At 49.5% G+C, this 16,923-nt stretch overlaps 1 protein-coding gene across 1 annotated transcript; it reads right to left on the bottom strand.

Annotated features, from left to right (window-relative positions):
* Positions 1-4,284: 4,284 nt before the first annotated feature.
* On the bottom strand, positions 4,285-15,564 carry LOC134403931 (acrosin-like). The gene is made up of 5 exons (XM_063134475.1): positions 15,491-15,564; positions 13,749-13,952; positions 10,767-11,032; positions 7,650-7,798; positions 4,285-5,073 (listed from the first exon to the last, which is right to left on the bottom strand). Exons 1-5 carry the CDS (start codon positions 15,562-15,564, stop codon positions 4,300-4,302), a joined length of 1,467 nt encoding a protein of 488 aa, XP_062990545.1. The 3' UTR covers positions 4,285-4,299.
* Between the last annotated feature and the right edge of the window lie 1,359 nt (positions 15,565-16,923).

The raw sequence follows: 16,923 nt of genomic DNA, 5'->3' as shown, positions 1-16,923 counted from the left end.
AGAAAAGTTTTCAGCTGAGTTTTGAAAGCTGTGATTGAGTTGGTAGTTCTCAGGTGTTCTGGAAGAGCATTCCAGGCATGAGGGGCAGCAGAAGAAAAAGGACGAAGCCGAGTAAGGGAAGTAGAGACCCTTGGGCAGGCAAGAAGCATGGCATCAGAGGAGCGAAGAGCACGAGCGGGGCAATAGTGTGAGATGAGAGAGGAGAGATAGGCCAGAGCTAGACCGTGAAAAGCTTTGAAGGTCAACAGGAGAAGTTTATATTGGATTCTGGAGTGAATTGGGAGCCAATGAAGAGATTTCAGAAGCGGAGTGACATGGTCAGAGCGGAGGGCCAGGAAGATGATCTTAGCGGCAGAGTGGTGGACAGAGACCAGCGGACTGATGTGAGATGAGGGGAGGCCAGAGAGGAGGAGGTTGCAGTAGTCCAACCGAGAGATAACCAGTGCGTGAACGAGAGTCTTGGCAGAAGAGACAGACAAAAATGGTCGAATCCTGGCAATATTATACAGGAAGAAACGACAGGATTTAGCTACTGCCTCGATATGAGGAATAAAGGAGAGCGAGGAATCAAATATAAAGCCTAGGCTACGAGTTTCCTTGACCGGAGTAAGCGTGACATCGTTGACAGTAAGAGAGAATGAGAGATGAGGAGAAGGTTTAGGAGGAAAAACAAGCAGTTCAGTTTTTGCCATATTGAGTTTCAAACAGCGATGAAGCAGCCAGGCTGAGATATCTGAAAGACATGCTGAGATACGATCGTGGACATCAGGAGAAAGTTCAGGAGATGAGAGATATAGTTGTGTGTCATCGGCATACAGGTGATATTGGAGGCCATGAGATTGAATAAGTTTACCCAAGGGCAGCATGTATAGAGAAAACAGCAGCGGGCCAAGCACCGAGCCTTGCGGAACCCCTACTGAAAGGGGAAAGGAGGAGGACGAGCTGCCGTTAGCCGACACGCTGAAAGAGCGACCCTCTAGATAGGAGGCGAACCAGTTATAGACATAGCCACAGAGTCCAAGGTCATGGAGGGAATCTAAGAGAAGATCGTGATCAACCGTGTCAAAGGCTGCAGTTAGATCAAGGAGAATAAGGACGGAATAATGGCCCTTAGACTTGGCAGTGAGAAGATAATTGGTGATCTTGGTAAGGGCTGTTTCAGTGGAATGCAAAGGACGGAATCCAGATTGAAAGGGATCCAGAGCAGAGTTACTAGAGAGAAAGTCAAGACAGCGAGAGTAGACCACACATTCCAGAATCTTTGAGACAAGGGGCAACAGAGAGACAGGTCGGTAGTTAGACAGAGAAAGTCGATCAAGAGTGGGTTTTTTGAGAATAGGAGAGACAGTAGCATGTTTAAAAGCAGAGGGAAATGAGCCAGAGGACAGAGAAGAATTAATGATGTGAAGCAAGGACGGGAGGAAGGGATATGAATTCTTGCTGATGTCATGCAAGTGGAGTTGGGATCCACTTTAGAGAGGATTCTGTTATGAAAAATTGTGTCTGCTTAATAGAATGCCAGCTTTGATCAGGATTAGATGTTCCCAAATGTGCCTCCCAGACAGCCTTTATGCCAGTGCTACTATTTCTTGCATGTGACTGTGACATCAACATGTCGTTAATACCTGACACGAACCCTTGCGTTCCTGGGGAGGTTTTAACGCATAAATCTTCAAATTTAGTCAGCAGTGGTGCAGTGGAGCTTGGCTCACAGGGATGCTGACGACGACGACGACCCCACCACCCTGAGAGTTCCCGGTTGCCTTTGGGCTTAGCTGAAATCCTCACAGTAGCTGAGGGGAATGGATTTTCCCAGCAACAATATATTGTTCTCTGTTGAAATGCAAAATACAACAAAACCACATATTTTGGTCTTGAATGGGCACTGTGAGAGCCAGTGTGGTGTAGTGGCTAAAGTACTGGACCGGGAGTTGGGAGATCCGGGTTCTAGTCCCCACTCAGCCATGGAAACCCACTGGGCAACTTTGGGCCAGTCATAGACTCTCAGCCCAACCTACCTCACAGGGTTGTTGTTGTGTGGATAAAATGGAGAGGAGGAGGAGGATTATGTACGCCGCCTTGGATTCCTTGGAGGTAAAAAGGCAGGATAGAAATGGAATAAATAAATGAAGACCCATTCGTCTTTAGGGTGGATTCCTGCATTGCTTTAGGGTGGATGCCTTAGGGTGGATTCCTGCAGTGAGCAGGGGGTTGGGCTCGATGGCCTTGTAGGCCCCTTCCAACTCTGCTATTCTATGATTCTATGATTCTATAATGGAGATTAAAACTGCTAGAACTGGTTTGTTGATGTGGATCAAAACCATGACCTGCAGTACCTCTGGCTGCCCTCTCCCAAATAGTTTTTTTCTCTCCTGCAAATGCTACTACCTTCCAATGACGATGATGACGATGACAACCATTTAAACCAGAGGTGGGCAATTTGTGGCCCTCCAGATGTTTGGCCTATAGCTCACATCAGCCCTAGCCAAGTTAGTCAACGGGGAGGGGAGTTGCAAGCCAAAATGTCTGGAGGATCACAAGTTGCCCACCCATTTTAAAAGATATATGTTGTTGTTTTTTAAATACTACTATTACTACTACTATACCAGATCATCTATGAATGGTAAACAGTGCCTTCCCTGAAGAGATACTTGGAGGACCCCTTACATACCTCCCTCAATTGTAAAAAAAAATTCCTGCCCCTTTATTTTCACCCTTTCCTCGGGAGGAGCTGTCTTCTTATCCCGTCATCTCTATATTTTCCCTGGAGCCTTTGGTGAGGGATGTTGTCAAAGGCCTTTTGAAGTCCAACCATATAATATCTACTGGGTTTTTGCTATACACATGCAAGCTTATTGGGAATCCGAAGAATCCTAAGAAGATGCTTTAGCAGGTCATTCCTGTGCAGAAGCCATGCTGACTTTTCCTCAGCAAAGCTTGCTCTTCCCTAGATTCAGTAACGCTTTCCATCCAACTGTTTGCCTGAAAGATTCAATGCCTCCCAAACCCCGCTTCTTCTTCAGCAATTGCTCTTGTGTGGGAGTTGCCCAGTGTGCCGACTGCACCCACATCTGGAGGAGGAGAAACTGGCCACGATCATGAGTGCTTATTTACATCGAGACTCAACCGTTACGGCACTTTCTAAGTGGAGCTGCCTTTGAGAAGCATTCAGAAACTTCAAAATGCAGTGGCCACACAGTGCTAGCTGGAGCTGTGTTATTCAAGGATGGGACATCCCTTTATGATGAACTTCACTGGTTTCCAGGCAATCTCCAGGCTCCGTTCAAAGGTGCCAGGCATCACCTTTTAAAGCCCTAACCAGCTTGCGGCAGGATGTTTTAAGAGCCATCTCATCTCACACAACCTTGCCCTTCCACACACATTGGGCACAGAGGCCTTCCTTCACATCCCACCAGCGTCCAAGGTGTGGTGGTTGGGGAGTCGGTGTGAACGGTTCTTCCCTACCAATGCGCGGAGGGCGTGGAACTACCTAATCCCACCCTAGTTATGTTTCGCCATAAGCTGAAGACCTTTTCATTTTGCCAGGCCTCTAACAGCTGCTTGATTTTATAACACTTTTGCGTTGTGCTTGTTTACTTTTTTCTGTTTATTCCTCCTTCCGTTTTAGTCAAATGGTTGCAAGCCACCTTGGACATTCAAATGTTGATACAGAAAGGCAGGGTACAAACCTTTTAATGAATGAATAGATAAGTAAATGTGGGGTGTTTTCCATATCATGCAGTGGAGTAAGCAGGTGTGAGAAGGACACGGATTTATTGCTCATGTTCATTACAAAAAGATGCCAAAGAAGAATGACTGCTGGGCGATGGAACCATGAGGTCTTCCCACTACAACCTTGGTGTGCAAGAGCAAAATACCGAAACGGTCCAGGTGTGTTGGGATCATCCATTGCCCTTGGCTTTGGCCTGCTAGTTCCAGTCCAGGCACGAGAGGTCCTTGGGTCCTCAAGAGCAGAGAGTGTTTAATCTCGGAAGTCAGCATCACCTGTACGTGCCGTGCTGGCTTGGTTTCTACCACATCCCTTCCATAGCATCTTTCATGTCTTGCCAAAAGAACTCATATATCTATTTACATACATATATTTATATATACTTTAGAAGGTAATCATTGCACTCTGGAAAGACAGTTCTTGTGATCTTGTTTGGGCTTCGGTGTGTGATAAGGGAAAGGGATGGAATCCAATTTATATACAGTTAGAGCGTGCTGGATGTAAGGCCAGGGCAGGATATCAAACAACTGTCAGAAGTTGGGGGTAAGGGAGCACTAAAGTTGTTTGGGCTAGTTGCGGGCCTTGGACCACTTTGGGCCCCAATAGTAACCCCCTTGCGCAGTGGGCCTGTACCACTTCTGCGTTATTAGTGGTGGTGGCCTTGTTCTTGGGGGCGGCCTGGTCAACCCAAGGTTCCAGTTCTGGTACTGCTGTCCCACATATGATGGACCTGGGTACCTCGTTCTGGGGGTAGGTCTAGTCAGCCCCCACTTGCTCAACGTCTGGTACTGCTGTACAGTCAGTGCTGGCGGAGGCGGAGGCGGAGGCGGGGGCCTTGTTATCGCAGGAGTCGCCCACCACTGAGTGTTCACATACGGGGAGCTCCACAGCGGTTGCTGCACTGGCTGTGGCCAAGTGGGAGGGGTTGTCAAGAAAGGAGGTGCTGTGGGCGTGGGGGGCGTGTTGTACCAGTCCACAAACTGCGGGGCTGCGGTTGGGTAGACGGCCGGCTGCCACACGGGAGGCGGCTGTGTTGGGATTGGCCTAGTCGGTTTGGACCAAGGAAGCTGCCAGCCCGTCACCTGCAGGTGTATATGGGGCTGCCACGGTTTCGCCGTCGGCTTTGGTATCGGCTTTGGCGTCGGCCTTGCAGGTTTGGGGCGAATGGGCGTGAAGAACTCCTCCTTGGTAACCCCTTTGATCCACTCAAGGAAGTGTTGCGTCGAAGAGTAGATTCCGGGCCTCCGGGCTCTGGCACAGCCGGAGCCCCAGCTGGTGGCGCCGACAACCCAGAAGCGCTCCGACCTCGCTTCCCTGCACATGAGGGGGCCGCCGCTGTCGCCCTGCAAGAGATGGGGGGGGGCAGGAGGAGCACATCATCCATCAGGAACAACCCACACAGTTGCATTTCTGTACACTGCCTTACTGCTGTAGGTCACCTTAGGAGGGCTTCAGCCCTGGAAGGCAGCCAAGAACTAGAATGAATGAATGAATGAATGAATGAATGAATGAATGAATACATTTCTGACTCAGGGATTCCAGGAGTTGCAGTCCAGCACACCTGGATGGTGCTCATATGGGGAAGTCTGTTTTAAATGAACTGTAATTCCATAAATGTGAAGTATTGTAGCGATGGCTACTGTATTTGTCTGCTCTGTAACAGCGCAACCCCTATGCATGTCTAGGCAGGAGTTGTAGGACTTTTTCTGTCAAAACATGGATAGGATTGTGCCCTAAATTGCTTCAAGCCCATTGTGTGGTGGGAAATGGGTAACGCAAACACATTCACTGGGTTCGGACAACACGATAAGCAATGGTGGTTTAAATAGTCAACAGTTGGTTCTTTAACTCACCATGGGATTTCGTGTTGCGTAGAGGGAGCTTTATTTATTTATTTATTTATTTATTTATTACATTTTTATACCGCCCAATAGCCGAAGCTCTCTGGGCGGTTCACAAAAATTAAAACCAGAGTAAAACACCCAACAGTTTAAAACACAATTACGAAATACAGTATAAAAAGCGCAACCAGGATAAAACCACACAGCAAAGTTGATATAGGATTAAAATACAGAGTTAAAACAGTAAAATTTAAATTTAAGTTAAAATTAAGTGTTAAAATACTGAGTGAATAAAAAGGTCTTCAGCTGGCGACGAAAGCAGTACAGTGTAGGTGCCAAGCGGACCTCTCTGGGGAGCTCGTTCCACAACCGGGGTGCCACAGCGGAGAAAGCCCTGCTCCTAGCTTTTTAACCAACCGTTGGTTATTTGACCAAAATAACCCATGCAAAGAACCAATGCTGTGCAGCTTTGTCTATTTGAACCACCATTAGTTATCGTGTGGTGTGGTGGGCACCGTCGGTTATTTCATCAGCCACTGTTGGTAATTTTCGTTGGCCACTGAGTCACAAGGCAAGAACGGACAAAGCGGTTGGCTGCCACTCTAGTCCAGCTGGAAGGATAGATTTTCAGCAGCAAAGACTAATGGGATAGTAGCGTAGGGGGGTGAGAAGGGGGAATGAGTGAGTCAATTCAATGCTGATCCTTATCCACACCACGACAGATTATTATCCACACCCTAGATCAGCCTTCCTCAACCTGGGGCGCTCCAGATGTGTTGGACTACAACTCCCAGAATGCCCCAGCCAGCTGGCTGGGGCATTCTGGAAGATGCAGTCCAACACATCTGGAGCGCCCCAGGTTGAGGAAGGCTGATCTAGATAAATAAATGTCGAGTTGTTTGTTATCCCACTTTTGGCTATTCTGTTGTCCGAACGCATCCAGATGGAGGTCTCCTAGCGCTACCAATTAGGAGGCCTTGTGAAGCAGTTCTGTCTTCTTCTTTTTTCCTTACTAGCTTTTCAGTGGTACCTCGGGGCGGGGAAGCTGGAAGAAGAGGTGGGGAAATGTGGGCGCCAGGGTTATGACTGGAAGGCCGTGAAGGCAAGATGCCCTGTAAAAGTCCATGAACAAGGCAGAGTGCAATACCATCCTCATCTGGAAGCAGTCTATGTCTGTGCCAAGCACCCAGGGAGCCACTGATGGCTCCGTGGCCCGATGACTCACAAACGGAGGTGTGAATTGCCAGAACTGAAAAGATTTGTGAGGAGATGCAAGGTCAAATGAAAGACTGGGGTGGGTGTGTCAATCCGTGATGACTCTTTCACACCTTGCAAATCATCCCTTAATGTTGCTGCTGTCCAAAGACTGAACAGGCATGTGTGAATTTGCCCTTTGTGAGAGGAACTGCCCTTCTCACACCCACATGGCCTTGCTCGCCATCATCCAGAGTAGTGAGGCACATTTAACATGCCTGGAACCTGAAGGCCTCCATGGTACAAGCTGTGAGGGAACAGGGAGCAGCCAATGAGAAGGCAGGCCGCAAGCAAGGCCAAACACCGGCCTGCTCCTCTTGAGGAGCCAGGATCTCGTCTCAATCCTCCCAGAGTGCAGGACACGGAATTATGGGCTCAAGTGACAGGAAGCCAGATTCCGGCTGGACATCAGGAAAAACTTCCTGTCTGTTAGAGCAGTACGACAATGGAACCAGTTCCCAAGGGAGGTTGTGGGATCTCCCACCCTAGAGGCCTTCAAGAGGCAGCTGGACAACCATCTGTCAGGGATGCTTTAGGGTGGATTCCTGCACTGAGCAGGGGGTTGGACTCGATGGCCTTATAGGCCCCTTCCAACTCTACTATTCTATGATTCTATTCTATGATTCTATGTTATGGGTGCGTGCTACCCAAAAAGGGAACAAGTGTGGGCCTTTTGCCTTCGGGCCCAGGCTTCGGCAACTCCTGTAACCATGTCCTCCTAAAGGGAAGTCTCTCCTATGTCCTCCCCCAGCCCTGCCCTTCCCTTCATTGGGTGGGGGGGTAGGTCATGCAACACAACCTCTGGATTTGTTCCACATATGTACCTGGCAGCTGTCAATGCCTCCTTGCTCATGTCCGGCACAGATATTGTTGTAATGGATTTTACCGCTGTACCATCCGCTGCTGTTACATGTGTCCAAGGGGATGAGGTTCACCTTGGCCTCCTGCTGGATGTCGGACGTCTGCATTGGCTCTGCAAGGAGAACGGATCTATTTATACCAGTGCAAAGTCACTGTGGTGTAGTGGCTAAGGTGTTGGACTGGGAGTCAGGAGATCCGGGTTCTAGTCCCCACTCGGCCATGGAAACCCACAGGGTGACTTTGGGCCAGTCACAGACTCCCAGCCCAGCCCACCTCACAGAGTTGTTGTTGTGAGGATAAAATAGAGAGGAAGAGGAGGTGGATGTATGCTGCCTTGGGTTCATTGGACGAAAAAAAGGCAGGATATAAATGCAATAATCCAGTCCATGTCACAGTGGGCACTTTCGGACCTGCTGCTTTCCCACCTTTTTGCCCCTCGGTCCCCTCACCACAGAGGAGCCCATGAATGATGCAAATGAAGCTCATGAATAGTGAATCCCCCTCTGAAATTTGCATGCTGTGCAGCCCCACCCCTTCCTCACATGCCCTGATTGGCCACCTCCGTCCCCTCTCCCCCCACCCACTGGCAGTGACAGCTACGCCCAGGACCTGCCTTCATGCCACACTGATGGACCAAGCAGGGCTGTCCGTCATCCCACTAGTGTGGGTGGGGTGGGTGGGTGGGTTACCTTGCCTGTTTGGTGTGAAGGAAATTAATTCCTACTAAAGCTTGAGCTTTGAACTTGTTTCAACTTTCAAACTTTTCTACTGGTCTACACTGCTCAAGCTTCAGCATAAGACAAAAATGAGCAAAATCAATCTGGTAGATCTCGAGTAATAAGCTTTGCGCTACCATGTTCTTATATAAGATCTCTTCTGGAAAGTGAAAGCATGGGGCCCTGGAATTCTCTAAACCCTGCTGTAAGTTGGGGGCTGTCTTTACGACGGGGGCATTGTCACTGCGAGCCCCCCCCAACCCCATGCATTGGAGGAGCCGCCACACCCATGCATCTCTGCACCTGTGCACCATCGCACAACCGCACCGTCACGCAACTGCGCACACCCCTCCACATGGTTTTTTTTTACCTTTCCACCTTCCCCAGCAGAGAAGCACAGAGGTATTCCAGCAGCCATTCAGCTCGCTGGCCCGCCCTCGCCCCCCTATCTGGGCAGATGGCAACCAATTAGGGGTCGCCATCTGCTCTGCCACGCCCCCCTGCAAATCCAGAGCAGTGACACACACAGAGGTGCCGTTGTCGCCTCGCTGAAGAGGGAAAAGTCAGGGTAAGCCCCCGACTTCTTGATTTCGGATCTTCAGGGGAAAACCCTGGGATGGTTCCGCAATGGCTTCTGCATCATTTAAACAACACAGCCCCACTGTGAAGCCACTCCAGGGCTTTCCCCTCATATAGACACCGCTTTTGTGGACTCTGGATTAGTTAAAGAGGAGGAGAAATCTGCACCTCTGCTGCTACTGCTGCTGCTTCCCATGTTCCAGGAAGTTGACCTGGAAAATGGGTTCTGGTGCCAAGTCCCTTAACTCAGGTGAATCTGGGTGGAGATTAGGGATGTGCTCTGCTTCTAATCGGACCGGAGAAGCAGTAGCGGAGCGGGGGGCTTCGCCTGCCCTTAAGGCGGAGGCGAAGAGGATTGGGGGGCCGGCGGAGCGTGGCGAAGAGGATCGAGGTGAAGGCGGATCCTTCGCCTCGATCCGGAGCTCCGCCGGAAAGGTAAGTGGGGTTTACCGGGCCCTGCCGCTGTCGCTGTCGCCCATGCGGCGACAGCAGCAGGGCCCGGTAACGCCCCCCGCCCTCCTCTCCCTTATTGCGGCCCAGACTTCCTGGTGGAACCGCAGGCTCAATTGAAGACGGTGACGGACCGCGGACGGAGGCAGGTAAGGCCCCCCTCCCCCTTGGTCTCTTACCGGACTCTGCCACCGTCGCCGCATGGGCGGCGATGGCGGCAGGGCCTGGTAACCCCCCCCCGCCCTCCTCTCCCTTACCTGCCTCCGTCCGCGGTCCGTCAGCGTCTCCAATTGAGCCTGTGGTTCCAGCAGGAAGTCTGGGCCAGACTTCCTGGTGGAACCACGGGCTCAATTGAAGACGGCGACGGACCACGGACGGAGGCAGGTAAGGCCCCCCTCCTCCTTACCGGGCTCTGCCGCCGTCGCCGCATGGGCGGCGATGGTGGCAGGGCCCGGTAACCCCCCCTATGGGGGGGGGACTGGAGCTCCGATCCGGATCCGGAGCTCCGAGCGGAGCGGAGTGGGCACAGGCGGAGTGGGGGCGGGGCAGAGCGGGCCGATCCGAAAATGGCGGATCTTAAAGTGAAGCGGAGTGGGGGGTCCGTGCACACCCCTAGTGGAGATACTGGTGGTGGTTATGAAACCCCCAGCGCTTTGCCAATGCTCTGGCAACTTCCCTCCTAAATAGGTTGTTCTCTCCTGAGGAAATACGCTCGTGAGATGTTGCCCTTTTCAATCAGCAACGCCCGTAGAGAAGCAACCATCGCTTCCCCCTCCTCCTCTCTTTAGCCATTTAGATGTTGCTCGGGTGGACTCAGCCTTCCATCCTCCCGAGGTCGGTAAAATGAGTACCCAGTTAGCTGGGGGAAAGGTAATAACGGCCGGGGAAGGCAACGGCAAAGTACCCCGCTAAAAGGCCTGCCAAGAAAACGTCAGCGAAAGCTGGCGCCCCTCCAAGAGTCAGTAATGACTCAGTGCTTGCGCGAGGGGTTCCTTTCCTTTCCTTTTTCCTGCTAGGAAAATGACCCCCTAATTCTCAGAAGGGGCTGGGTGGATCCCATTCCCATGCTCCTGGGAATGATGGGAGTTGCAGCCCCACACATCTGGGGGTGAGAGGTGGGGAGGATCCATACTTTGCATGATGGAGAAGCTTAGCAGCTCTCTGGGGTCTCAATCCAGGGCGGGCGGGCTGGACCATTGCTCTGAGCTGCTATAGAATCATAGAATCGTAGAGTTGGAAGGGGCCTAAAAGGCCATCGAGTCCAACCCCCTGCTCCATGGCAGCTCCATGGCTTCCCCATGCGTCCCGTCTTCGTGTCCCTCCTGAGGCGCTCACTTGTCAAATCTGTCACTCCCCAGCCACTGACGTAGCAGTGAGTCAGTGACGAAACCTCCACTTCCTTGCTGGGCAAGCAGGCGGGCTGGATGTAATCGCTGCAGTTAACGGGATGGCTCAGCTCCATCAGGGCGATGTCGTTTAAGTGGTTGTGGCGGTTGTAGTGCTCGTGCTCCACCAGATTCTTGATGGTGCGCTCCTGGGCATCGGGCCCCTGCTGGGAGAGCTGGGTAGCCCCAATCACCAGCTTCCAATGTTCTAGAAACCTTTAGCAGAGAAGGAGGGGAAATTAGCTCACTGACCTGCGCACGGAGAAACAGAGTTCTCCATTAAAGGAGTGTCGTTAAAATAAGAATAATGGAAGGCAGTTGGGTTTGACCCTAACTCCAGGGGTGTACAAGACAGGGTGTAGAAAGGTGGGTCCCCCAGACCCCAGAGGGCGGCATGAAAAGTGGGATGGTACCCAGTGAATAAATCAATCTAGGAACAAACAAATCCCTCCCTTCTAATAATGTATTCAGAGTGGCTAAGAGCATAGGCCAGAAAAATATATCATAATACACCATTTCAGCAAGCAACTTAGAAAGCATAAAACAGAATACGTCAGGGACAAGGGTCCTCAACCCTTGGAGGCTGGTGGGCATATTTGGAGTTCTGAGAGTGCCGTGGGCATTTTCACAAAATGACAATTCAACGCAGGGGCGGGGGGCTTGCTTATTCACAAAATGGCTGCCGTCACCAGGCACAGAATGCCCATTTCCCAGAAGACAAACATGTGAGGTTAAAAGAAAAGTAACTTGCCCAAAAACCTAAGTACAAGGAGGAGTCGGAGGAGGAGTCTGAGTTCCAAAACACAAATCCACAAACTCTTTTGAATGCACAGTTTTCCGTTCCAGCACCCATTTCACAGAAGGCAAACTGGTGGTGCTCAGAGAAACACACAGCACAGACACAGCACACGCACACGCACACCCTCTGAACTCCCAGGATGCTCCCTGACATCTGCCAGGGTCACTGTGGAAATGAAGATGGTGCTGGAAGGACCACGGGCTGGAAATCTGCCTTTTAAAAGCTCTGGACTGCCCAGGGAACTTTGTCTATTGGGTGACAGAGAGCTAAGTAAATAGAATGGTGTCTTCGGATAAATAAAATGGTGTTCTGGGCCTGCTTTATGTTGTTAGCTAATTTTTTTCAAATCCCCAAGAAGGAATGCAAGAAACAGCCTTATTTATACCAGACCAGGCTACTTGTCCAAGTAACCCAGGGTCAACTAAGAACATCAAAAGAGCCCTGATGCTGGATCAGGCCAAGGGTCCACCTAGTCCAGTACTCTGTTTACACAGTGGCCAACCAGCCATCGGCCTGGGATGAACAAGCAGGACGTGGTGCAACAGCACCCTCCCGCCCATGTTCCCCAGCAACTGGTGCATACAGGCTTACTGCCTCAAATACTGGAGATAGCACATCTACTCCATAGGTAGGCAACTTTTTAGGGCCAAGGGCACATTTGGCCATTTGAGGAACTGTTGTAGGCACCACCACAAAATGGCTCCCATGAGAGGTGTGGCAAAGGACAAGTCACCTGCCCAAAAGACTACTGAGTACAAGGCATAGGTGGGGTCTCCAATGCATGAAACAATTCTTTGGAACCCAAAGTTTTCAGCACCTACAGACATCTATTTCACAGCAATCCTAGCTGCTGGTAAGAAAACATGGTCCTTTGATTAAAAGTGGGAGGGGTCAGGCACCTTGGTGCGTGCCTAGAAAAGTAACGGTGGGCAAATTGGTGCCTACCCGAATGTACTTGGGCCCATGTTGAAAGTACAGCCAGAAGGTCACAGTATGCCTCCTAAAATCTATCATCATTCAGGTCATGCATGCTCCCAAATTATGCAAATTATACCAAATTATGCAAAAATCCTGACATCAGTGTTTTAAATGGTATGTGCATGTTTAATGACATGGTATTTTTTAATGAGCTAGCAAAGAAAGTAAGGCTTTGCAAGGAGATCTTTTTACAGAGAAGCTCTGGATATGCAATTCATTTTAGTTTAATCATCCTTATCTATGGAGCAGTTTTCCAAACATTTATTTCTAAAAAGAGTACTTGACCAAGCAAATCACTGACAACACTGAGACATTACTATTCTTCAGACATTTAACACACCACCACAACCTATTACAAGAAATGCAGCCCATTAAACATAACAATAGAACATCTCATTATAAATTTATTTGCTTACTTTAGTTTTATTTATTTCTTACATTTTTATACTGCCCATTCTCTGAGGCTGTCTGGGTAGTGCACAATTAAAACCATAAAATAAAACAATTTTCAAATAAATTTAAAACGTTCAAAGTTTTTTTAAAAAGGCAATATAAAGCCAGATAAGTTAAAGTCCAGGAAAAGTCTGTGTGAAAAGCTATGTTTTCAGGAGGCATTTAAAGGATGTTACATTTTCCGCCTCCCGAACCACAGGAAGAAGGGTTTTCCAGAGGGTGGAGGCCGCTATAACTTTTAACAGTGGGGCACTGCAATAAAAGAAGTGGATTACCACTCATCACATCTAGTGTATCTTTCCCAGACCTCCTAAATGTCTCCCGTGGCTGTTCAAGTTGATTTATCCTCTATAGCACATTTTGAAGCATTCGGAGTATCTAATATATGCTATCTCAGTAATCCTTATCATAACCCTGTAAGGGAGCTGAGCATTACTATCCCTCGATTATGGGGTGGGGTGGGGTGGAGGGATGAAAAGACAGAAGCTTGTGTGAGGCCACCCACTAAGTTCATGGTTGACATGAGACTTCAGTCTGGGACTTCCTGGCTCCTCCTTTTGACCATGATGACATTCTGCCAATTTAAGATCCTCAGGCCACGTCAGGTAATGCAGCCCAGCTAGCCTCTCTACCTCCTCCAAAAGATTCTCCATCAAAGGGCCCCCTCAGACAGTTCACACAGCTGCCCCCTTTTCTGCTCACCTTTTATTTAAGAAGCAGTGAGCTGCAGTGACAACCCAACGAGAGCTGATGAGGGAACCTCCACAGCTATGCATGTACCCATGGTCAGATGGTAGCTGGATGCTGACGAGCCAAGGCCACGTCCCCGGCAAAGAATCCGTGCCTCCAATAATCCGCATCGTACCACCATGGCTGGGCGCCAGGGGACGCCTCCCGCAGATGCCACTGGAAAAACACAAAGAATGGGAGGCCGTTCACACCTGTGATGATGCACTGTGTGTAAAGATGACTGGAAAGCTGAGCCATCCCAAAGAGGGCCGTCTTCTCCCACAGGAACCTCCCCATCAGAGGAGGGCAACCAGGATGATCAGGGGTCTGGAAACAAAGCCCTATGAAGAGAGACTGAAAGAACTGGGCAGGTTTAGCCTGGAGAAGAGAAGATGGAGGGGAGACATGATGGCACTCTTCAAATACTTAAAAGGTTGCCACACAGAGGAGGGCCAGGATCTCTTCTCGATCATCCCAGAGGCAGGACACAGAATAACGGGCTCAAGTTACAGGAAGCCAGATTCCGGCTGGACATCAGGAAAAACTTCCTGACTGTTAGAGCAGTACGGCAATGGAACCCATGACCTAGGGAGGTTGTGGGCTCTCCCACACTAGAGGCTTTCAAGAGGCAGCTGCACAACCATTTGTTAGGTATGCTTTAGGGTGGATTCCTGCATTGAGCAGGAGGTTGGACTAAATGGCCTTATAGGCCCCTTCCAACTCTACTATTCTATGATTTGATTCTATGAATTAAAATCTTTGCCAGAAACCCTGAACCAGTGAGTGCATGAGACAGGGCCTCCTCTGCAATGGCACCCTGAGATTACTTTTCCTGGTGCTCATTTGCTATCTTTTCAGGTGCCAGGCAAAGCCCATCCTGTTCTTTATGTGCCTGGATGGGATTTTAAGACATTTGACCCCTCTTACATTGACAGATTGCTATTTTATTCTGGACTTTTAACATTACTGGCTCAGTATTCGTGGCGTTTTATTTGATATTTTATGAGGAATATTTATTGTGTGCTTTTGTATTGTATTTTGTAACTATTTGGATTTGTGGGGGCTATTGCAAAAGGCAGAATAAATAACCCCCAATTTGCCCCCAAACATCTTATATTGAGCACTCAGATGCATCAAGCGATAACATGTCGAAGAGGCTACAACTGAACTGGTACATTCTCCTCTCTATACGGATGAGCGTGATAGAGAAGCAGGTAAGGACAGAAAAGGGTGTCAGGCAAATCACTTGATCAAACAGACTGATGGGAGGTGGGAGGAGGAGGAGGAGGAGGAGGAGAAGGAGAAGGAGGAGAAGGAGGAGAAGAAGAAGAAGAAGAAGAAGAGGAAGAGGAAGAGGAAGAGGAAGAGGAAGAGGAAGAAGAAGAAGAAGAAGAAGAACCTGAAGTATGAGAGAAGGCAAGAGACCACTTCCAACTGCCTTCATTGTACTAGCAACTTCTATTTCTGAAGCAAGGTCTGCTTGGGCTTCCCCACAAGGAGCTGATGGCAATAGAATGATCATGGCCAGAAATATCCAACCAAGAGTCTCAGTCCGTTGAAGAACAGACTTCAAGGAAGGGAGGCCAGAACACCTCCAAAGCGCGACTGGATAGGAAAGCAGAAAGGAGTGGCTGCTGGGGCTACCCACCACCCTAGTGCCCACCCACATGTGGGCGGAGCCTTGCCTTTCACCCCTGGACTTTGAGGCCACTCACTCGCATCCGTTGTCTTCGGCATGGGTGGGCCAGAACAGGGGAAGGACCAAAATAGGAAGCGGCAGCCACTTCATCCTACATGTCTCCACAGGTGCCAGGTTTCCACCACCTGTTCCTTTTGCTCATGACATCACAAACTGTGCTTCTGAGCCTCGTCCAATCAGCATGCGGCCAGTATGACACCACTTCAGGAGAAGTTCCAGCAATGGAAGTTCTGTGAGGGGCTGGCCTGAGGCAGTGGTTGCTTAGGAACCAGGATCAGCAAGCAACTGGGCCAGCCATTTGCCAGACAGTATTATTTTCAACTTAGGTCCAAATCCAAGGATACAAAGCTGGGGGTGAAAGGAAGATTCAGATAGTTCCCCAAACCCAACGCTCAAGCAGCCAGCTGAAAATTGACTCACTGGTTTTCTCCCAGCAAGTGCAGGTGTCACCTCCATGTTTGCTTGATAGCACTTTTCAGGTTGCAAAGTGCTTTCTAGAAGCTATCCCATTCACGTTCACAGCCTCCCTGGCTTTACTCTGAGCCAGTGCGGTGTAGTGGTTAGAGTACCGGCCTTGGACGGGGGTGACCAGCACCTCAGTTCACACCCAGCCCTCTCAACCATGGGTTGTTGTGAGGAAGAACTTTGGCAAAGAAGAGCTGCTTTCCTTGATGAGCATAGATTTAAGACATCTCCTAGCAGCTCTAGAGCAGCCTTCCTCAACCTGGGGCACTCCAGATGTGTTGGACTGCACCTCCCAGAATGCCCCAGCTGGCTAGGGCATTCTGGGAGTTGTAGTCCAGCACATCTGGAGCGCCCCAGGTTGAGGAAGGCTGCTCTAGACCATTACTGCAAAAACAAACTATTCCTAATTAACCATGCTAAGTCTAAGGTTCTGGGATGGTTCCCCCACCACCACCAGAAAAAGATTAAAGTATAAATGGCAAATTAATGACCACCCTGTTGAACCAGTTACATCCTTCAGATACTTGGATATAACCTTTCACTCTTCTGGTTTCTGGCATTTTTAAACTCAGAACGCTATCGAGAATGCTGAGACAAGCGCTAAAGTTCTCCTCCATTTTTTTTTCTTTACGCAAAAGGCGGTCAACATATTCCCTCAAGTATTTAATCAAGTATTTAATGTGAAGGCCATCGCCCAGAAGTTACATGGATCTCAGTTGCGTGCACATAAAAGTTTTGCCCCCTTTTAAGTTTTTGCATGCAGTGCTGGGAGTGCCAAGCTGTGTTCCCAAAGTAATTGCTTAGTTAGAGGCGGGGCAAATCTCTGTGTTTCTCGAGATTCATTATTGCTTGAGGCTGATCTTCTCCCTGGTGGATTTGGCTCCGTTGACACTAATCAATACATGCTAGACAAAGTGGAAATCCATGCTATACAAGAAAATGTAAAACCTGGGTTTCTCACCAAATCCCTAGTAGCTCTCGCTT

Source organism: Elgaria multicarinata, chromosome 9 (assembly GCF_023053635.1).
Source record: "Elgaria multicarinata webbii isolate HBS135686 ecotype San Diego chromosome 9, rElgMul1.1.pri, whole genome shotgun sequence".
Taxonomy (NCBI): Eukaryota; Metazoa; Chordata; class Lepidosauria; order Squamata; family Anguidae; genus Elgaria; species Elgaria multicarinata.
The sequence above is the reverse complement of the archived record's forward strand: the minus strand, read 5'-3'. Positions and strand labels throughout refer to the sequence as shown.